Source organism: Coregonus lavaretus (assembly GCF_964263955.1).
Source record: "Coregonus lavaretus genome assembly, chromosome: 9".
NCBI lineage: Eukaryota > Metazoa > Chordata > Actinopteri > Salmoniformes > Salmonidae > Coregonus > Coregonus lavaretus.
In genome coordinates this window covers 36507187-36531284 of record NC_139996.1, presented here as the reverse complement: position 1 = coordinate 36531284, position 24098 = coordinate 36507187, and the positions used below count along the sequence as shown (strand labels likewise).

Here is a 24098-nt window from a genome sequence, read left to right as displayed (position 1 = left end):
TCTGGACATTCCATCCAGATGGTCAATGGCAAACTTCAGACAGGCCTGGACATGCGCTGGCTTGAGCAGGGGGACCTTGCGTGCGCTGCAGGATTTTAATCCATGACGGCGTAGTGTGTTACTAATGGTTTTCTTTGAGACTGTGGTCCCAGCTCTCTTCAGGTCATTGACCAGGTCCTGCCGTGTAGTTCTGGGCTGATCCCTCACCTTCCTCATGATCATTGATGCCCCACGAGGTGAGATCTTGCATGGAGCCCCAGACTGAGGGTGATTGACCGTCAACTTGAACTTCTTCCATTTTCTAATAATTGCGCCAACAGTTGTTGCCTTCTCACCAAGCTGCTTGCCTATTGTCCTGTAGCCCATCCCAGCCTTGTGCAGGTCTACAATTTTAGCCCTGATGTCCTTACACAGCTCTCTGGTCTTGGCCATTGTGGAGAGGTTGGAGTCTGTTTGATTGAGTGTGTGGACAGGTGTCTTTTATACAGGTAACGAGTTCAAACAGGTGCAGTTAATATAGGTAATGAGTGGAGAACAGGAGGGCTTCTTAAAGAAAAACTAACAGGTCTGTGAGAGTCGGAATTCTTACTGGTTGGTAGGTGATCAAATACTTATGTCATGCAATAAAATGCAAATTAATTACTTAAAAATCATTTCCTGGGTTTTTATTTTAGATTCCGTCTCTCACAGTTGAAGTGTACCTATGATAAAAATTACAGACCTCTACATGCTTTGTAAGTAGGAAAACCTGCAAAATCGGCAGTGTATCAAATACTTGTTCTCCCCACTGTATGTATGTATGTATGTATGTATGTATGTATGTATGTATGTATGTATGTATGTATGTATGTATGTATGTATGTATGTATGTATGTATGTATGTATGTATGTATGTATAAACACACACACACACGTTACCCCTTGGCAGCTTTAACAGAAAGCACAGCATTGATTTTCACTGCTACGCAGACGATACACAACTTTACATGTGTGTCACCAGAAGATTTTAGCTCCACGGATAAATTATTAGAATTCATTAGTGATTTAAAATACTTGGATGGCTCATAACTTCCTCCAGCTAAATCAAGACAAGACTGAGGTACTAATTGTTGGAGGCAAAGCACAGAGAGAGAATCTAGCCGCACATTTTAATTCACAGGCAATAAAGACAAAACACCAGGTAAAAAACCTAGGTGTTATTTTAGATTCTGAACTAAATTTCTAAATCACACATTAGTAATGTGACCAAAATGGCTTTTTACCACCTGAGGAACATTGCTAAGGTGCAGCCGTTTCTCTCTCAGGCTGATACAGAGAGACTCATCCATGCTTTTATTACAAGCAGGCTTGACTACTGTAATGCTCTCCTGTCTGGTCTACCCAAGAAGGCCATTGGACAACTGCAAAAAACATACAGAATGCTGCAGCACGGGTACTGACCAAGACCAGACAAAGAGCAAACATTACACCGGTTTTAAGATCTCTGCACCGGCTGCCTGTGAGTTTTATAATTAATTTTAAGATTATTTTATTGGTTTTTAAATCAATCCATGATTGTGCACCCCGATACATGTCAGAAATGCTTTTAAGTTATGTTCCTTAACTATTCCAAAGCCTAGGACCAAGAGGCATGGAGAGGCAGCCTTTAGTTATTATGCTACCAGCCTCTGGAATAGCCTGCCAGAGAACATGAGGGGGGCCAAAACTGTGGACATATTTAAAAGAGATCTTAAAACATAGTTTTAGCTTTGCTTTTCCTTAGGGTGCTTTTCATTTGTTCAGTTTGTATCTTTCTTTCGTTTTTTAAATCTTATGTTTGTTGTGTAGTAAATATTTCACCTTTAATTTATTGTTTATTCGTTTTTTCCCTGTAAAGCACATTGCATTGCATGTCTGAAATGTGCTGTATAAATAAAGCTTGATTTGATATCGTCATACCTTCCTTCTCTCACCCTGGGATATACGGTATTACCAGTTAAGTACACAAAGGGGTGCCAAAAACACAAAAAAGCCCATTGGGCATCTATTACCAGAATGCTAACAGAATTAGCACAAGAACTTGCGAATTTCCATTGAGGCTGCTAGCTAAATATACTAACGAGCACAAACGAAAATAAACAAAATCGCAAAGACCGGCAATCCAGCTCATAAAGTTATACATATATTAGGTAGGAGCTACAGAATGTCATTTTTGGTAAGTATGGACATTCAGAAGTGAATGTGATTGAGAGACATTGTGCAAATGAACAAAGTTGACGCATGCAGTACTGGTTCTCCAGCAGCATGTCGACAAGCTGTGTCTGTGTGGAGTCGCTAGGGCAACGGGCCTCTCTGCTCTGCTCGGAGAAGAGGGGGGAGGAGCAAGAAGGGCTGAGAACAAAGAGGAGAAAAAAAGAAGGTGGCAGGTGTCCAAATAACTCATCCAAAGAGCTTTCTGCTGTGTTTGAGAAGGCAAAGCCAACACAATATCATGCCATCACCTTATTAATTCAGCCACTTAGTTAGCAAGTTAAACTAGGGATCGTGTTAATGCATAATTCTGCGTTTTTCATGCAGGAAAGAAAACGATAAAACGCGTAAGAAATATTTTGTTGCGTTCTGTAAACCGATCTAAAATGCTTCTTATTTTAATTTCTATGCAGCATCAGACACATTTTCTGCTTGAGTTGCACTTCTAAACTCGGATGAGAATTCACCAACGGGAAATCTATCAGCAGACACATCTGACTGATGTGGAGCTACTTTTCTCGGTGTAGCTAGCCTATTTTTCTCAGGTAAAATGCAAGATTAACTTTAAGCAAAACCTCAGGAAATGTAGCTAGCTACATTCATACCTATGATAGGCCTAAACATTAGAAATATGATGGCCATGCATCGTTTTTGCTTTTTTATTGAAAGCTAATTTACTTGTATGGCTGCCAGCCAAATAGCGTTGCACTTCTGTTGTCATCTGATGATAATGAAGCTACAGTATGTTATGGAGAATGTGTTGCACTAATGTATTTTCTGTGAAGAAAAACTATAGTTGAACGTCCCTGGTCACACTATTGAAGCAAAAAAACACTTGACTTTCAATATAAAACGCGACACGTCAATACACAGCTGGACTCACCTGCTTCCGCTTTCTCCTGTTGTGCTATTAACAAACGCGAGACTGGCTCAACTGTGCTGGGAAACTAAGTAAGCTTCATAATGTAAAATACTGTGACAGGTAAAACAAGAACGCGATCGGCTTTATCTCCTAAACGCACTGCACAAGTTGACTGCAGGTATTTACTTAAAATAGCTACAAATATTAAAATGTATTGAAAAACCATCAAGTGGCTATTTCCAAACACCCCTGAATACAGTACAGCAACCTGTTTCCATTGATCATCCTTGAGATGTTTCTACAACTTGGAGTCCACCTGTGGTAAATTTAATTAATTGGACATGATTTGGAAAGGCACACACACCTGTCTATATAAGGTCCCACAGTTGACATTGCATGTCAGAGCAAAAACCAAGCCATGATGTGGAAGGAATTGTCCGTAGAGCTCCGAGACAGGATTGTATTGAGGCACAGATCTGGGGAAGGGTACCAAAAAATTTCTGCAGCATTGAAGGTCCCCAAGAACACAGTGGCCTCCATCATTCTTAAATAGAAGAAGTTTGTAACCACCAAGACTCTTCCTAGAGCTGGCCGCCCGCCCAAACTGAGCAATCGGGGGAGAAGGGCCTTGGTCAGGGAGGTAACCCAAGAACCCGATTGTCACTCCGACAAAGCTCCAGAGTTCCTCTGTGGAGATGGGAGAACCTTCCAGAAGGACAACCATCTCTGCAGCACTCCACCAATCAGGCCTTTATGGTAGAGTGGCCAGACAGAAGCCACTCCTCAGTAAAAAGCATGACAGCCTGCTTGGAGTTTGCCAAAAGGCACCCAAAGACTCTCAGACCATGAGAAACAAGATTCTCTGGACTGATGAAAACAAGATTGAAATCTTTGGCCTGAATGCCAAGTGTCACTTCTAGAGGAAACCTGGCACCATCCCTATGGTAACGCATGGTGGTGGCAGCATCATGCTGTGGAGATGTTTTTCAGCGGCAGGGACTGGGAGACTAGTCAGGATCGAAGCAAAGATGAACGGAGCAAAGTACAGAGAGATCCTTGATGAAAACCTGCTCCAGAGCGCTCAGGACCTCAGACTGGGGCGAAGGTTCATCTTCCAACAGGACAACCATGACAATGCAGGAGTGGCTTCGGGACAAGTCTCTGAATGTCCTTGAGTGGCCCAGCCAGAGCCCGGAATGGAACCCGATCAAAAATCTCTGGAGAAATCAGAAAATAGCTGTGCAGCAACGCTCCCCATCCAACCTGACAGCGCTTGAGAGGATCTGCTGAGAAGAATGGGAGAAACTCCCCAAATACAGGTGTGCCAAGTTTGTAGCATCATACCCAAGAAGACTCGAGGCTGTAATTGCTGCCAAAGGTGCTTCAACAAAGTACTGAGTGAAGGGTTTGAATACTTAAGTAAATGTGATTTTTTTAAAATATAAATTAGCAACATTTTCTAAAATCCTGTTTTTGCTGTCATTATGGGGTATTGTTTGTGTAGATTGATGAGGGGAAAAAAACGATTATCAATTTTAGAATAAGGCTGTAATGTAACAAAATGTGGAAAAAGTGAAAGGGTCTGAATACTTTCCGAAGGCACTGTACACACACACAAAATATATATGGGGAATTGGAAATTATGCAGACATTTACATTGATGGAAGCTACAATCTGTAATATTTAAGCTGATCTACCCCTTAAGATCTCTTTATAAAGTAAAGTAGTCTACCTCAATTATTGAAACATCCACAGGGCTGGCTTTTTTCCCTAATGTAAATAATGACAGGAAAGGAAGAAGTCTGATGTGTTGGCAAATGGAATGTGAGAAAATGCCCCTGAAAATGTTTGTGACTTGGCTCAGGTTTCAGTCAGTTTGGTGACCCAATGTGAAAATCGAATAGAACTCAAATAAGTCATTATTAAGACAGAACAACTGTTCTGCACTATCATTTGTGATTGAACTAGTTATTGACCCGACTCGTCTTTGACATATAGTCAAGTTGTGGAATTACAAGGTATGGAGGGAAATTATTGCTTTGGGGCTTCAATGTGCAATTAATTAACAGTATGTGACCTTGTTATGAATACTCTAAATTAGGACTGACCCCATTTAGTCGACTGGTCGATTGTTTGGTCGATAGGCTGTTGGATGACTGAGATGTCTTTACTCGAGCAGTAGCAAAACTAAATACAAATAAATATCATGTAATAATAATAATAAATAAATAAATAAATAAATAATAAGCCATTTAGCAGACGCTTTTATCCAAAGAAACGTACAGTCATGTGTGCATACATTTTTACGTATGTACAAGACACCTGAACGGCTCCTGTCTGAGTGGACTGATCCATTATGGAGGCCGTGGGGATGGCACAGTCCATCAGTCTAAGACGTGCTACTGAAATTGTATATGGTTATATTACACAAGAACAATGGTGCAACACTAATACAAATATTATTGTATAACAAATGCGCTTTCTCCCTCGTTGGATAGCGACCGCTGTCCACGGTTCTGAAACACATCAGTGCGCTGTTGAATTGGCTCCTTTTCCTAGACCATGTTGCTATGTGCATAATAGCAAAGTTAACCAGCATATTGGTGTTGAGAACAATACAGCGGAGGCAGCAGCAGAATGAGGAGATGAGAAAACAGCCCTTGCCTTATTGTCTAAGAAAAGTGAGGAGAGATGAAACCAGAACTTAAGTAGGTCTATAATCAATAGCCTAACTGTTAAATGTGCCTGGCTTTATAAGTCATCAATATATCTACAGAAATAAGACAGATGCTGCTTCTGTTGCCTGTTTGAGTGTTTGTTTAATAGCCTACTGATTACGTGAGCACCAAGCCTCACGCAATGACATGTCAAGTAAACAATTTCACAAATTCGGCTGTTTTTAAATCTTTGCTTTACACTTTTTTTTTGGTTAGAACAGCCTCCCTGGTATTATTTATAATTGATTTAGTGTTTACACTGTTCCAAAAATAATATTTATAATAATGCTTATTGTTGCTGTTGTAATAAGTAATGTCATTATCATTAGTAGGCCTAGTATAGCAGCCTTGTATAACCACCATCGAGCTGTAGGCCTAAGAGCACATCCTGTTTAGTCTTAATACCGTAACTTACTTAGGCCTATATTTCAATACTTTTATAGGCTACTGTATCAATAAATCATTTATTCTTTCATTTCATCAAAGCTTACAAGTCATTCATGATTTGAAATGCAATCGAGCATTTTAGTTTTTAAATAAAATAAAGCGAACCTTGAATAATTATCTTAAACAATAAATAAACCATTCCATTTCGGAAATTGCATTCATGAATGAATGCGACTGTTTTTAGTATTTGCTGTAATAAAGGCTTAACAAAACTCTGGTATGCCTATACTTTATTTAGAGTGGTTTACATTATTCCAGACAGTCAGAAAAAGTATATTCTAATCTATACAGCACCTGTTTGGCACACATAATATGCACGCAGCGCTTGCGCCTTACCTTCTTTTTCTTGATCTACAGTATTTTCCATAACAAGTAACATTTACTCCACACATCTGACTTTCCCTTTACCTCCTGAGCAACCTATAAATATTCCCGTTTCGAGTTTGTCACGTCCTCTGCATCCATTTTGCTGACACGTGTTACGGTGTTCAGAGTTTGTTATAACCAATTTATTGATGTGATTATGATACGCTATAGGTACGCTCATTAGGCAGGATTAGGCGGCCGCCATTGGTGGCAGATTGACGAGGGCGGCATTTTCTGAGTTAAACTGACCAAGACGCACCTCCAACAACACATAAAACCTCACTTAATTATGCCCCCAAAAAACGACAATTTCTCTCAACCAGTGGCATATGGGCTTTTTAGGTGAGAGCTGATGCCGCCCTTTGATAAGCAGTGTGCACTTTGTCAAAGGCAGGGGCGCAAAATATTTTGCTTGTCCATTCTCAGCGCGCCGCTGTTGGAGAGACATCTCTGCAGCACTTCACTAACGTTCAGTCAAAAAATGCATCTAAAATAAAATAATGTAGCAGATAAAGGATATGTCTACCGAGTGGCGCAGTGGTCTAAGGCTGTGCCACTACAGATCCTGGACCGGGAGACCCATGGGGCAGCGCGCAATTGGCCCAGCGTCATCCAGGGTAGGGGAGGGCCGGCAGGGATGTAGCTCAGTTGATAGAGCATGGCGTTTGCAACGCCAGGGTTGTGGGTTCGATTCCCACAGGGGGCATGAAAAAATAAATATGTAAGTCGCTCTGGATAAGAGAGTCTGCTAAATGACGTAAATGTATATGGTAGAAAGAGTATGTGGCCTTTTCTGTAGCCTACAGGCTGGAGATAAAATGTATGACTGTAAGGAGACGGACACTTTACATCATGCAGGTTTCTCCGATCAAATAGCCTAACCTAAATGGTGCTCAATCAAATAAAAAAAGGAGTTGTCATGTTAACAAAGCAACATATCCTAAAAACAGGCCAGGTCAAAGTAAATTTGACAATATGGAATGGACAATCACAGCTGTTGTCCAGGAGTTATACCCCATTGTCATGATCAGTGGTTTCAAGTTTGTATCTGTAAACCTGATCATAGTGAAAAAAAAAATACTTCTGCATTTCCAGCTGTGTAAAACACATTGCAAATAGGCTCACGCTAACTCCCGATAAAGTTGGGTAGCTGATATTCAAAGCTTAATTAGGCAAATTGATTAGTCACAGGAATCAGGACTAATAAAGCCAATGCAATGGCCTGTTTTACAAACGGTGGGCCTACAACATGGATGGGGATTCATACAATTCCATTGCAGGCTGACATGGTAGGCTACACCCTAGTAAGCACGATCCGAAGTCTTTTTTTGGTCCTGTCTGGAAGTCGTTTCTTGGTGTTTTACAAATGGTAGGCTTACAGCATAGATAAGGCATTCATAAAATTATATTTGAGGCAACACTGTAGGCTACACATCAGTAAGCACGGACCGACGCCAACGCCTTCTGGACATCTTTTTTTGGTGCAGTTCCGGACCGCCTTGATTTCCACATCCATGGATATTGTTTTTTGATCCGGTCCGGTCCAAACATAGACGTCTATAAATTACTTATTTTCAACTTTCATTCAGAACCGAAAATGAACCCGATTTCAACTTCCGGAAAATACTTATTTTTCAATGTTCAGAAAATATGCCTTTTCAGCATCCTGGAAAATATATATTATAAAACATTGGGTGAAACTTTCACAGTGAATGCTTTTGTTTATGTTTTGTGCATATGAATTGAATATTGCCAAATGCGTCAGTAAAAAATATTGAGCCTATTTAATGTAACCCTTGCTGTTCACAGATCGCAAAGGAGCAGCATACAACTGACCTAAATGTTTGGAAAAGTTAACTTAAAAATGCATCTCCAGTGCAATTGCAGTTTAGCTCACATTTGAAGGCTGGGGGGCATTTAGGACGTACTGCTGATCGCTAAAATATCCTAATGATTATGATCACACTTCCTCAATTCAAATATTATGGCGACACTATAGGAAATATGGTTTGGTATGGTTTAGAAACTTGGGAACCAGGCTCGAGTTATCAATGTGGCCCTATCACCTGGAAATACTGCATCTTCACGCCTAGCATAACAACCTCCAGGCTTCCTTCATAACTGTCCATTTATTGGGGGGGAAATAAAGAATTACAGGGGGCAGTTTTGAAAAAAATTATCCAGTCTCAATCGTTTTCTGGAATAACGGACATTCTGGAGTAATAATTACATAACCAACGTTCTCTAGTAATACTATTCCCGTGCGAATAGGTCTTAGGTCACGTGCATGCGATGCATACATGTGTCACATAAAGAGAGCAAGGGTTGAGGGTATAGGGAATGTTTTTCCTAAACAAGTGAGGGATTTCGGTAAAATACGTTTTCAGTCAGAAATGGCTGTAATTATGTTTAATCTTCAGCAACACGGACAGCGTGATAAACACTTTGATGTTCTGTGGTGGTCGCTGCAGCAGGGAGGAGAGAGACATAACCGGTGCTAGTCACAGTCATTCGCTGGCTCTTTTTTTTTTTTTACAGCGCAGCAAGTCTGAGCCCGGCCCAATCAAATCAATTGCTGGTCGGACTCCCTTTAGTCATTTGTGTGTCTTAATTATTTAATCAAACTGTATGCTTAAGCATCAGACAAGCTCAGTGAATATAGTTAATTTGATTAAACACATAGGACGTGTCAATATATGGAATAATACATGTTAAAAAATTCAGACCAATCGATTGGTCGAAAGAACAGAAGACTCTTGGTCGACCAAGATGTATTTATTTATTGATTGATTGATTGATTGTCGGGGACAGTCCTACTCTATATAGACGCAACAAACGATACATGGCAACGGCTCACTTCTGAACACACAGACAGATATTACGGATTTAAAAGTAAGAGATCCTGACTGAATGTGGCTTTTAGAGACCATTAGCCACAGTCAACTACACTTCCATTAGTGACGCACTGCTAGATATTGGGTGCCTGTTGGACACCTATTAGAGACCCGGTTGCTGAGAGGGACTGGTATTGATAATGTGGGACACAAGCTGGAACTCAAGCAAACTTGCACTGTAGGAAACACACACAGATAAAATAAACTGTTGGGTAAATCCATTTAAATTCAATCACTTTTGACAGCATCCCTTTTGATTTGAACGAAACCTCCCATACATATTTGCCCATTGTAGAAGTGCTCAGAAAGTGACTTTTTGGACCTGAATGCCAAAACATTCAAGAGATTGAAGTGCTCAAAAGTTTACCCTTCTTGCATACCACACCACCATACTATGAGAAATTCATGTTTTCATCACTGGATAAGATAAACATTTTAGATTTATATAATTTAAAAGCTTACAAACAGGGTTGTCAAACTGTTGCAAAATTTGAGATTTTTGATGTCATTAACACAAATTCTCTAAAAACATGTAAACGCCAATTATTTTAATATTCACATATGTTGTAGCTTGGACCCTATTTTACAACATCCAAGGTTTTTGTGTCGTGCCCGCCATCGGTTGAGACAACGTGCTCTTGAATACAGGGTGGGTGTCATGTTTTCGCTGATAAATGTACTAAAATGGGAATAAAATGTACATTTCAACTTTCAAATGTTACCACAAAGATGGTTGGAGGGCCAGACATCAGAGAATGTTAACTTGAATATCGGTTGTTTTAAATTATACTGTCAATTCTCCATAGGAAACCTAATGAAATCATCAAAATATAAATAATAGAATAGACCGTTTAAGTTGGGTGGACCGGCAGCCATCTGTGTTAGTAATTAGAAGTTACCATTTCAATGGTGTACCAGATAAATTGCAGTGGTCTGGAGTGATAGGTCCATTCTATGATTGAAATTACACCAACCCTGTATTCAAGAGCATGTTGTGTCTCAACCGATGGTGGGAACAACACAAAAGCCTCAGATGACATAAAATTAGGGTCTAAGCGACAACATATGCATTTTTAGATAATTGACGTTAAAGGTTAAAACAAAGACAATTTTTATAATTAAAAAAATCAAGAAATGTAATAGTTTGACAACCCTGTTGGTAAGCTTTGAAATGATATCAAACTCAACCGTTTATCTTTTTCAGTGATGAAGACATGTCTCAAAATGGGTCAACTTTGGTCTCCCGAGTGGCGCAGTGGTCTAAGGCACTGCATCGCAGTGCTAGCTGTGCCACTAGAGATCCTGGTTCGAATCCAGGCTCTGTCGTAGCTGGCCGCGACCGGGAGACCCATGGGGCGGCGCACAATTGGCCCAGCGTCGTCCAGGGTAGGGGAAGAAATGGCCGGCAGGGATGTAGCCCAGTTGGATGTAGCTCAGTTGGTAGAGCATGGTGTTTGCAACGCCAGGGTTGTGGGTTCGATTCCCATGGGGGGCCAGTATGAATTTTGTATTTTTTTTTATAATGTATGCACTCACTAACTGTAAGTCGCTCTGGATAAGAGCGTCTGCAAAAAAATGACTAAAATGTAAAACAAAAATTGAGCACCTTTATCTCCTGAATGTTTTGGCATTCAGGTCCAAAAAGTTACTTTCTGCCCACTTCTTCCATGAGCAAACATGGAAAGTTATGTTTAAAACCAAAGGGATGCTGTCAAAAAGTGATTAAATTCAATTGGATTTACCGTTTTGTTTTTAGTAAGAAGCTTATAATTTCAATGCTGTTTATTGACTATATCTCAGCATTCAACACCATAGTACCCTCCAAGCTCATCATTAAGCTCGAGGCCCTGGGTCTGAACCCCACCCTGTGCAACTGGGTCATGGTCTTCCTGACGGGCCTCCCCCAGGTGGTGAAGGTAGGAAACAACACCTCCACTTCCCTGATCCTCAACACTGGGGCCCCACAAGGGTGCGTGCTCAGCCCCCTCCTGTACTCCCTGTTCACCCATGACTGCGTGGCCAAGCACGCCTCCAACTCAATCATCAAGTTTGCAGATGACACAACAGTAGTAGGCTTGATTACCAACAATGACGAGACCGCCTACAGGGAGGAGGTGAGGGCTCTGGGAGTGTGGTGCCAGGAAAATAACATTTACATTTAAGTCATTTAGCAGACGCTCTTATCCAGAGCGACTTACAAATTGGTGCATAACCTCTCACTCAACGTCAACAAAACAAAGGAGATTATCGTGGACTTCAGGAAACAGCAGCGGGTACACCCCCTATCCACATCGACGGGACTGCAGTGGAGAAGATGGAAAGCTTCAAGTTCCTTGACGTACAGATCACTGACAAACTGAAATGGTCCACCCACGCACACGGTGTGGTGAAGGCGCAACAGAGCCGCTTCAACCTCAGGAGGCTGAAGAAATTCGGCTTGGCACCTAAAACCCACAAACTTTTACAGATGCACAATTGAGAGCATCCGGTCGGGCTGTATTACTGCCTGATACGGCAACTGCGCCGCCCGCAACCGCAGGGCTCTCCAGAGGGTGTTGCGGTCTGCCGAACGCATTACCGGGGGCAAACTACCCGCCCTCCAAGACACCTACAGCACCCGAAGTCACAGGAAGGCCAAAAAGATCATCAAGGACATCAACCACCCGAGCCACTGCCTGTTCACCCCACTATCATCCAGAAGGCGAGGTCAGTACAGGTGCATCAAAGCTGGGACCTAGAGAATGAAAAACAGCTTCTATCTCAAGGCCATCAGACTGTTAAATAGCCATCACTAGCACATTAGAGGCTGCTGCTGCCTTTTGAAATCACTGGCCACATTAAGAAATGGAACACTAGTCACTTTAATAATGTTTACATATCTTGCACTACTCATCTCATATGTACAGTGTACATATTTTGCAGGTTTTCCTACTTACAAAGCATGTAGAGGTCTGTACTTTTTATCATAGGTACCCTTCAACTGTGAGAGACGGAATCTAAAACAAAAATCCAGAAAATCACATTGTATTTTATTGCATGACATAAGTATTTGATCACCTACCAACCAGTAAGAATTCCGGCTCTCACAGACCTGTTAGTTTGTCTTTAAGAAGCCCTCCTGTTCTCCACTCATTACCTGTATTAACTGCACCTGTTTGAACTCGTTACCTGTAAAAAAAGACAACTGTCCACACACTCAATCAAACAGACTCCAACCTCTCCACAATGGCCAAGACCAGAGAGCTGTGTAAGGACATCAGGGATAAAATTGTAGACCTGCACAAGGCTGGGATGGGCTACAGGACAATAGGCAAGCAGCTTGGTGAGAAGGCAACAACTGTTGGCGCAATTATTAGAAAATGGAAGAAGTTCAAGATGACGGTCAATCACCCTCGGTCTGGGGCTCCATGCAAGATCTCACCTCGTGGGGCATCAATGATCATGAGGAAGGTGAGGGATCAGCCCAGAACTAAACGGCAAGACCTGGTCAATGACCTGAAGAGAGCTGGGACCACAGTCTCAAAGAAAACCATTAGTAACACACTACGCAGTCATGGATTAAAATCCTGCAGCGCACGCAAGGTCCCCCTGCTCAAGCCAGCACCTGTCCAGGCCCGTCTGAAGTTTGCCAATGACCATCTGGATGATCCAGAGGAGGAATGGGAGAAGGTCATGTGGTCTGATGAGACAAAAATAGAGCTTTTTGGTCTAAACTCCACTCGCCGTGTTTGGAGGAGGAAGAAGGATGAGTACAACCCCAAGAACACCATCCCAACCGTGAAGCATAGAGGTGGAAACATCATTCTTTGGGGATGCTTTTCTGCAAAGGGGACAGGACGACTGCACCGTATTGAGGGGAGGATGGATGGGGCCATGTATCGCGAGATCTTGGCCAACAACCTCCTTCCCTCAGTTAGAGCATTGAAGATGAGTCGTGGCTGGGTCTTCCAGCATGACAACGACCAGAAACACACAGCCAGGGCAACTAAGGAGTGGCTCCTTAAAAAGCCTCTCAAGGTCCTGGAGTGGCCTAGCCAGTCTCCAGACCTGAACCCAATAGAAAATCTTTGGAGGGAGCTGAAAGTCCGTATTTGTCCCACTATGGAGGAGTGGGACAAAATCCCTGCTGCAGTGTGTGCAAACCTGGTCAAGACCTAGAGGAAATATATGATCTCTGTAATTGCAAACAAATGTTTCTGTACCAAATATTAAGTTCTGCTTTTCTGATGTATCAAATACTTATGTCATGCAATAAAATGCAAATTAATTACTTAAAAATCATACAATGTGATTTTCTGGATTTTTGTTTTAGATTCCGTCTCTCACAGTTGAAGTGTACCTATGATAAAAAATTACAGACCTCTACATGCTTTGTAAGTAGGAAAACCTGCAAAATCAGCAGTGTATCAAATACTTGTTCTCCCCACTGTATATACAGTATTATATTCTACTGTATCTTAGTCCATGCCGCTCTGTCATTGCTTGTCCATATATGTATATATTCTTAAATTCCATTCCTTACTAGATTTGTGTGTATTGGGTATATGTTTTGAAATTGTTAGATATTACTTGTTAGATATTGCTGCACTGTCGGATCTAGAAGCACAAGCATTTCGCTACACCCGCAATAACATCTGCTAAACACATGTATGTGACAAATACAATTTGATTTGAAGAAGAAATAAGAAAGCTTCTCTCATTTGCTGTTACTTAGCACCTCACTCTTCAAATCTAACAGAAAATGAGCTGTGCAGGAAGACAGAGACAAAAAATAAAAAGTTGTGGGCTATATTGTGTCATCTATTCAACAAATAGGCCAAGCCACAAAGTTCTGCCTACTTTGTCATGTCTGACTAAGACATATTGTCTGGGAGTGTTTGACACTTGTAAATTGTAATGCAGTCTACCAAGAGAAAATATATTTGTGAACAGCCCAATGGGTGAACTGCCAAAATGTAGCTAATGCAAGAAATGGATGCTGCATGCATGATAGTGTAACATATTCAAAGAACAATTGTATATTAATATTCTTATTTCATTAATCTATTAAATATACACTGAACAAAATTATAAAGTGAAATTTTCTACACACAAAAAGCTTATTATTCTCCAATTCTGGGCACAAATTTGTTTACATCCCTGTTAGTGAGCTAATCTATCCACCTGACAGGTGTGGCATATCAAGAAGCTGATTAAACAGAATCATTACACAGGTACACAATCAATCAGTATGGCAAAAACAATCTCTGCTCAGAGGGCCTTAGAAATAATTTTTGCAGAGAGAGAAGCTAGTGTGGAAGGAGAGTCTTCCACTTTGGAAGATGAAGAATTTTCCAAATATGAGGATCATGTCTCTGTCAATTCGGAGTCTGACAGTGAGTTGGAAAAAGAGGATGAGATTGACCCTCTGCCAGCCCCAGGACCAGCCCCAGGACCAGCCCCAGGACCAGCCCCAGGACCAGCCCCAGGACCAGCCCCAGGACCAGCCCGTCAGCAACCAGCTCATCAGCAGCCTGCAGGACGAGAAATATGGATGTAAAAAAATTGTGAAATTGAATGGTCTTCTTGCCCAAGGAATGAGCCACCCTGCATGTGTGCCAATGTAATAAGGATGCCACCAGGGCCGACGCAGATGGTGGTTACTCATGTGCAGGACATAAAGTCTTCTTTTGAACTGTTCATCCCAGACACCATCCAGAAAATCATTCTGGACTGCACTAATTTGGAGGGAAGACGTGTTTTTGGAAAGAGATGAAAGGAGATGGACCAAACTCATTTACATGCATACTTTGTGGTTCTTATCCTTGCTGGTGTTTTCAGATCCAATGGGAAATCCACAGAATCCCTGTGAAATGCAGAAACTGGCAAATAACTTTCCTGTGCAACAATGTCTCTGGAAAACTTCCACATTATTTCCAGGATTATCCGCTTCGATAACCGAGACACCAGACAAGCTAGCTGCAATCAGGTCAGTGTGGGACAAGTGGGTGGACCGCCTTCCTCGGTTTTACAACCCTGGGCCCAACATTACTGTTGATGAGCAGCTTATGCCCCTTCAGGCAGTACATACCGTCTAAACCCGCAAAATATGGAAACAAGATCTGGGCTGCCTGTGATGCTGCTTCATCATATGCGTGGAACTTGCAAGTGTATACAGGGAAATCCAGATGGAGCAGCCCCTGAGAAGAACCAAGGGATGCAGGTTGTCCTGGACGTGACACAGGGACTCCGTGGCCACAACATCACTTGTGATAACTTTTTTTACTTCGCACAAGCTGGGACAGGAGCTCCTCAAGAGGAAGCTGACGATGGTGTGAACAGTACGAAAAAAACAAGCCAGAGCTCCCACCTCAGCTGTTGAATACACGGAACAGGCCTATCAATTCCTCTAAGTTTGTGTTCATGGCCAACACGTCCCTAGTGTCCTATGTGCCAAAGAAAGGCAAACATGTGGTACTCATGAGTATGCTGCATAGGGATGAGAGAATCTGTGGCCAGGAACATCAAAAACCAGAAATCATAATGATTACAACGCCACAAAAGTAGGGGTGGACAATTTAGACAAGCTGGTGACTGGCTACAGCTGCAAAAGAAAAACCCTACGCTGGCCACTTGTGATATTCTTCAAGATATTGGACATCTCGGCGTATAATGCGTTTGTCATCTGGATGGCGTTGAACCCAGATTGGAACAGAGGGAAGCTCCAGAGGAGACAGCTCTTTCTCGAGGAGCTGGGCAAGGCATTGGTAAGACCTCAAATACAGAGGATGCAACATATCCCAAGGACCCCAGCTTCTGCAGCCATAGTGAGGAGGATTAAGGAGGAGGATGCTGGTGCCCCATCCGCCCGACCCACAGAACCAACAACTCCAATACCGGAAGTAAGTGTGAGTGATGTTGCTGCGTGTGTGTGTGTGTCTGACTCTCCTACCTTGGCCTGCTGTAACTATATACACTACCGTTCAAAGGTTTGGAGTCACTAAGAAATGTCCTTGCTTTCGAAAGAAAATCAATTTTTTTGTCCATTAAAATAACATCAAATCGATCAGAAATACAGTGTAGACATTGTTAATGTTGTAAATGACTATTGTAGCTGGAAAAGGCTGATTTATGGAATATCTACATAGGCGTACGGAGGCCCATTATCAGCAACCATCAGTCCTGTGTTCCAATGGCACGTTGTGTTTGCTAATCCAAGTTTATCATTTTAAAAGGCTAATTGATCATTAGAAAACCCTTTTGTAATTATGTTAGCACAGCTGAAAACTGTTGTGCTGATTAAAGAAGCAATAAAACTGGCCTTCTTGAGACTAGTTGAGAATCTGGAGCGTCAGCAATTGTGGGTTCGATTAAAGGCTCAAAATGGCCAGAAACAAAGAACATTCTTCTGAAACTCGTCAGTCTATTCTTGTTCTGAGAAATGAAGTTGCCAAGAAAAAGCCACATCTCAGACTGGCCAATAAAAATAAAAGATTACGATGGGCAGTCTGAGATATGGCTCTGCCTAGAAGGTCGGCATCCCGGAGTCGCCTGTTTTGCGGGTACCATTTAATGAAGCTGCCAGTTGAGGACCTGTGAGGCGCCTGCTTCTCAAACTAGACACTAATGTATTTGTCTTCTTGCTCAGTTGTGCACTGGGGCCTCCCACTCCTCTTTCTATTCTGGTTAGAGCCAGTTTGCGCTGTTCTGTGAAGGGTACACAGCGTTGTACGAGATCTTCAGTTTCTTGGCAATTTCTCGCATAGAATAGCCTTCATTTCTCAGAACAAGAATAGACTGACGAGTTTCAGAAGAAAGTTATTTGTTTCTGGCCATTTTGAGCCTGTAATCGAACCCACAATTGCTGATGCTCAACTAGTCTCAAGAAGGCCAGTTTTATTGCTTCTTTAAAATCAGCACAACAGTTTTCAGCTGTGCTAACATAATTGCAAAGGGTTTTCTAATGATCAATTAGCCTTTTAAAATGATAAACTTGGATTAGCAAACACAACGTGCCATTGGAACACAGGACTGATGGTTGCTGATAATGGGCCTCTGTACGCCTATGTAGATATTCCTTTCTTTTTTTTATTTTTAAATCAGCTGTTTCCAGCTACAATTGCCATTTACAACATTAACAATGTCTACACTGTATTTCTGATCAATCTGATGTTATTTTAAAATGGACAAAAAATTGCTTTTCTTTCAAAAACAAGGACATTTAAGTTACCCCAAACTTTTGAACGGTAGTGTGTGTGTGTGTATGTATGTACAGTGAGGGAAAAAAGTATTTGATCCCCTGCTGATTTTGTACATTTGCCCACTGACAAAGAAATTATCAGCCTATAATTTTAATGGTAGGTTTATTTGAACAGTGAGAGACAAAAAAATCCAGAAAAATGCATGTCAAAAATCTTATAAATTGATTTGCATTTTAATGAGGGAAATAAGTATTTGACCCCCACTCAATCAGAAAGACTTCTGGCTCCCAGGTGTCTTTTATACAGGTAACGAGCTGAGATTAGGAGCACACTCTTAAAGGGAGTGCTCCTAATCTCAGCTTGTTACCTGTATAAAAGACACCTGTCCACAGAAGCAATCAATCAGATTCCAAACTCTCCACCATGGCCAAGACCAAAGAGCTCTCCAAGGATGTCAGGGACAAGATTGTAGACCTACACAAGGCTGGAATGGGCTACAAGACCATCGCCAAGCAGCTTGTTGAGAAGGTGACAACAGTTGGTGCGATTATTCGCAAATGGAAGATACACAAAATAACTGTCAATCTCCCTCGGCCTGGGGCTCCATGCAAGATCTCACCTCGTGGAGTTGCAATGATCATGAGAATGGTGAGGAATCAGCCCAGAACTACACGGGAGGATCTTGTCAATGATCTCAAGGCAGCTGGGACCATAGTCACCAAGAAAACAATTGGTAACACACTACGCCGTGAAGGACTGAAATCCTGCAGCGCCTGCAAGGTCCCCCTGCTCAAGAATGCACATATACAGGCCCGTCTGAAGTTTGCCAATGAACATATGAATGATTCAGAGGAGAACTGGGTGAAAGTGTTGTGGTCAGATGAGACCAAAATCGAGCTCTTTGGCATTAACTCAACTCGCCGTGTTTGGAGGAGGAGGAATGCTGCCTATGACCCCAAGAAAACCATCCCCACCGTCAAACATGGAGGTGGAAACATTATGCTTTAGGGGTGTTTTTCTGCTAAGGGGACAGGACAACTTCACTGCATCAAAGGGACGACGGACGGGGCCAGGTACCGTCAAATCTTGGGTGAGAACCTCCTTCCCTCAGCCAGGACATTGAAAATGGGTCGTGGATGGGTATTCCAGCATGACAATGACCCAAAACACACGGCCAAGGCAACAAAGGAGTGGCTCAAGAAGAAGCACATTAAGGTCCTGGAGTGGCCTAGCCAGTCAAATGATGTCAATTAGCCTATCAGAAGCTTCTAAAGCCATGACATCATTTTCTGGAATTTTCCAAGCTGTTTAAAGGCACAGTCAACTTAGTGTATGTAAACTTCTGACCCACTGGAATTGTGATACAGTGAATTATAAGTGAAATAATCTGTCTGTAAACAATTGTTGGAAAAATTCCTTGTGTCATGCACAAAGTAGATGTCCTAACCGACTTGCCAAAACTATAGTTAACAAGAAATCTGTGAAGTGGTTGAAAAAACGAGTTTTAATGACTCCAACCTAAGCGTATGTAATCTTCCGACTTCTACTGTATGTATGTATGTATGTATGTATGTATGTATGTATGTACGTACAGTGGGGGGAAAAAGTATTTAGTCAGCCACCAATTGTGCAAGTTCTCCCACTTAAAAAGATGAGAGAGGCCTGTAATTTTCATCATAGGTACACGTCAACTATGACAGACAAATTGAGAATTTTTTCTCTCCAGAAAATCACATTGTAGGATTTTTAATGAATTTATTTGCAAATTATGGTGGAAAATAAGTATTTGGTCACCTACAAACAAGCAAGATTTCTGGCTCTCACAGACCTGGAACTTCTTCTTTAAGAGGCTCCTTTGTCCTCCACTCGTTACCTGTATTAATGGCACCTGTTTGAACTTGTTATCAGTATTAAAGACACCTGTCCACAACCTCAAACAGTCACACTCCAAACTCCACTATGGCCAAGACCAAAGAGCTGTCAAAGGACACCAGAAACAAAATTGTAGACCTGCACCAGGCTGGGAAGCCTGAATCTGCAATAGGTAAGCAGCTTGGTTTGAAGAAATCAACTGTGGGAGCAATTATTAGGAAATGGAAGACATACAAGACCACTGATAATCTCCCTCGATCTGGGGCTCCACGCAAGATCTCACCCCGTGGGGTCAAAATGATCACAAGAACGGTGAGCATTTTCTATGGGGTTGAGATCTGGAGACTGGCTAGGCCACTCCAGGACCTTGAAATGCTTCTTACGAAGCCACTCCTTCATTGCTCGGGCAGTGTGTTTGGGATCATTGTCATGCTGAAAGACCCAGCCACGTTTCATCTTCAATGCCCTTGCTGATGGAAGGAGGTTTTCACTCAAAATCTCACGATACATGGCCCCATTCATTCTTTCCTTTACACGGATCAGTCGTCCTGGTCCCTTTGCAGAAAAACAGCCCCAAAGCATGATGTTTCCACTCCCATGCTTCACAGTAGGTATGGTGTTCTTTGGATGCAACTCAGCATTCTTTGTCCTCCAAACACGACGAGTTGAGTTTTTACCAAAAAGTTATATTTTGGTTTCATCTGACATTCTCCCAATCCTCTTCTGGATCATCCAAATGCACTCTAGCAAACTTCAGACGGGCCTGGACATGTACTGGCTTAAGCAGGGGGACACGTCTTGCACTGCAGGATTTGAGTCCCTGGCGGCATAGTGTGTTACTGATGGTAGGCTTTGTTACTTTGGTCCCAGCTCTCTGCAGGTCATTCACTAGGTCCCCCCCATGTGGTTCTGGGATTTTTGCTCACCGTTCTTGTGATCATTTTGACCCCACGGGGTGAGATCTTGCGTGGAGCCCCAGATCGAGGGAGATTATCAGTGGTCTTGTATGTCTTCCATTTCCTAATAATTGCTCCCACAGTTGATTTCTTCAAACCAAGCTGCTTACCTATTGCAGATTCAGTCTTCCCAGCCTGGTGCAGGTCTACAATTTTGTTTCTGGTGTCCTTTGACAGCTCTTTGGTCTTGGCCATAGTGGAGTTTGGAGTGTGACTGTTTGAGGTTGTGGGCAGGTGTCTTTTATACTGATTACAAGTTCAAACAGGTGCCATTAATACAGGTAACGAGTGGAGGACAGAGGAGCCTCTTAAAGAAGAAGTTACAGGTCTGTGAGAGCCAGAAATCTTGCTTGTTTGTAGGTGACCTAATACTTATTTTCCACCATAATTTGCAAATAAAATCATTAAAAATCCTACAATGTGATTTTTTTTTTCTCATTTTGTCTGTCATAGTTGACATGTACCTATGATGAAAATTACAGGCCTCTCATCTTTTTAAGTGGGAGAACTTGCACAATTGGTGGCTGACTAAATACTTTTTCCCCCCACTGTATGTATGTATGTATGTATGTATGTATGTATGTATGTATGTATGTATGTATGTATGTATGTATGTATGTATGTATATGAGAGAGAGAAATATATAAATCGCAACAATTTCAAACATTTTACTGAGTTACAGTTCATATGAGGAAATCAGTCAATTGAAATAAATTCATTAGGCCCTAATCTATGGACTTCACATGACTGGGAATACAGATTTGAATCTGTTGGTCACAGATACCATAAAAGAAATGGGCCTCAGGATCTCATCACGGTATTTCTGTGCATTCAAATTGCCATAGATAAAATGCAATTGTTTTCGTTGTCTGTAGGTTATGCATGCCCATTCCATAACCCCACCACCATGGGGCACTCTGTTCACAACGTTGACATCAGCAAACTGCTCGCCCACATTACGCCATACACGTAGTCTGCAGTTGTGAGGCCGGTTGGACATACTGCCAAATTCTCTAAAATGATGGAGGCGGCTTATGGTAGAGAAATCAACATCAAATTATCTGGCAACAGCTCTGGTGGACATTCCTGCAGTCAGCATGCCAATTGCACGTTCCCTTAAAACTTGAGACATCTGTAGCATTGTGTTGTTGTGTGACAAAACTGCTGATTTTAGAGAGGCCTTTTACTGACCCCAGCTCAAGGTGCACCTGTGTAATGATCATGCTGCTTAATCAGCTTCTTGATATGCCACACCTGTCAGGTGGATGGATTATCTTGGCAAATGAGAAATGCTCACTAACAGGGATGTAAACAAATTTGTGCACAACATTTGAAAGAAATATGTTTTTTGTGCGTATGGAAAATTTCTGGGATCTTTATTTCAGCTCATGAAACATGGGATCAACACTTTACACGTTGCGTTTATATTTTTGTTCAGTGGATATTTAAAACCCATAGTCTTATGGCCTTCCTGTTGAAAATAGCGTTAATCTATGCGCTATACTTGTTTACAGAAAACAGATGGAAGATGAGGCGATCAACTGTGCTAATTAGCTATCTAGTATGCTCCGAACACCTGTGTGTCAGGTCCTCGGGAAGTGTAGCGGAAATGTAGTTTCATCGGATGGAGGCACCCATAGCCTAGCTGTATGGATCTGTGCAAAACTGAAGGATTCTTTCTCGCTGATGAAAGATAAGGGCCATATGCTTCAAAAGCCTTATCACAAGCGATGATTGAGGTTTCTAAACGTTAAAACACAACGTTGGGATTGTAGTTCACGAGGCAGTCGTGGGAGAAGCTAATGGCAGAGAACTGTAGGGAGAAGGCAGAATGCCACCTAGAGTTTGAGAGCTAGGCCTTCACCCCCTAAATCACAGTTGTTTTCAATCCAGTGAATTCAGGTAGTGCATTGAAATGTAATGCCTTAATTGATAAATGCCTATTGTTTATGGGGATTTTATAAATTAATTAAATTTCAATTAACTTCTTGAATTTACTGAATTAAACTAAATTGACCCCTGCCCTCCTACACTATTCTAGGTGACAAATCCATTGGAGGCAGCTGTTGGGAGATCAATAACAGTAGACCCAATTCAGCTTCCATAGCCTATAGAAAATGTCCTCCAATAAACTTGCGAGCATGCCAGCCATCTCGCTACTCACAAAACAATATTCAATACATACACAACACAATTTGCACTCTTATGAAATAACACGTCAGTGCTTGCCTATGTAGCCTATTCGACGTGAGCACAACAGTAGGACGCCTAGGACAGCCATGTTTGATTAAACAAATAGTCCTAGAGATTATCAAATGTTACTTTGATATGAAAAACGTAGCCAGCCAGAATAAAAGCAAATAGGAGTCATCGACAGTCGTCAGAGGATATGTGTAGGTGTAGCGACTAAACTGTCAGGGAAATAAAGCAATAATGTTGTGATCACATTACCAACTGAGCAAATGGAACATGGAAGGTAACAAAGGAAACGCTACATTTTCAACAAAGATCGTTTTTTTTTCTCCTGTTAATGCTATACAAGTCAGTCGTCGTGCTTAATCGATGATCCCAAGTGAAAACAACAATGCCGACAAAAAAATAAATACATTAAGGCCTTAAACAGTTAACGTGGACACAATGTTGCAACAACAGTAGCAACTCACCGTCGCAGACGCCAGGCTGCTGTCTGTCAAGGTGAGGTGGTGCGGTTCCCATCTCCGTAAGAATTTTGAGGTTAGAATTTTGCTGAGGAAGGTCCGAGGGTGTTTGACCACACACACTTGGATATCACCCTCCTGTAGTAGTTTATATCGCATCCCGCTGCTGCAATGGAGCAGGGTTCTCTTGCACGACCCGGCGCTTAACTTATTATTATTCCCCTCCGGCGGCAACGGCGCAGACATCTCTCCAAGCAAAGGCTTGCTCTCCTCAGATTGATAGAATTGGTTATTATGTAGCTCGTTTCCCCCACCGCTGCTGTTAAAATCCATATTTATCAGGTCGCAAAAATGATCCTAGAGGTAACAATGTATTATACTTTTAGTAGTTTTTGGATTGTAAGGCTTAAGGGCAAAGCTAAAGCGATGCGACCTCAATTGTTAAAATAGTGTTGCGGGCACAAAACAGACACGGCGGAGACACGGACAGAAAAGCCATGAAAGTGTCTTTGGTGGGGGTATTTCAGGACGGAGCAGTTATTGGTTAGGCAAATAATCCTTTATCCGTACAATGCCCACTACAATGTCTAGCCTGTCCGCGTTTCGCTCCCCCAAAGATCTATTCAATATGTTCGGGCCATATCCATTGCCAGCCCCAGTTCAGATAACATAATCCACAGATTTAACTCATACAAATCACGTAGCTTTGATACAAAACACCCAAATCCAAAGGCGACGTGTTTCTTCTGTCTTTAAATGTTCATTGGCAAGGTTCCTTTTTCTGTCTTCCTCTATCTTTGCAAAAGCACTTCGATAGAGCCACTTGGATTGGTCCCTTCTCGTTCATGTGATACCAAAGTGACGTCAATGGGGAGGCAAGCGGATGCGCTGTGCGTCTTTTAGCTCCACTGTCTGCTG

General features: G+C 41.9%; 1 protein-coding gene across 1 annotated transcript in view; it reads right to left on the bottom strand.

Moving 5' to 3' along the window:
• The window catches only part of LOC311135500 (C-Maf-inducing protein-like), a 52243-nt gene extending 28279 nt beyond the window's left edge, over positions 1 to 23964 (bottom strand). The window contains exon 1 of the mRNA XM_084169497.1: positions 23187 to 23964. Within this exon, the coding sequence (XP_084025623.1) occupies positions 23187 to 23513 (327 nt within the window). The 5' untranslated portion in view covers positions 23514 to 23964. The remainder of the gene's footprint in view (positions 1 to 23186) is intronic.
• Between the last annotated feature and the right edge of the window lie 134 nt (positions 23965 to 24098).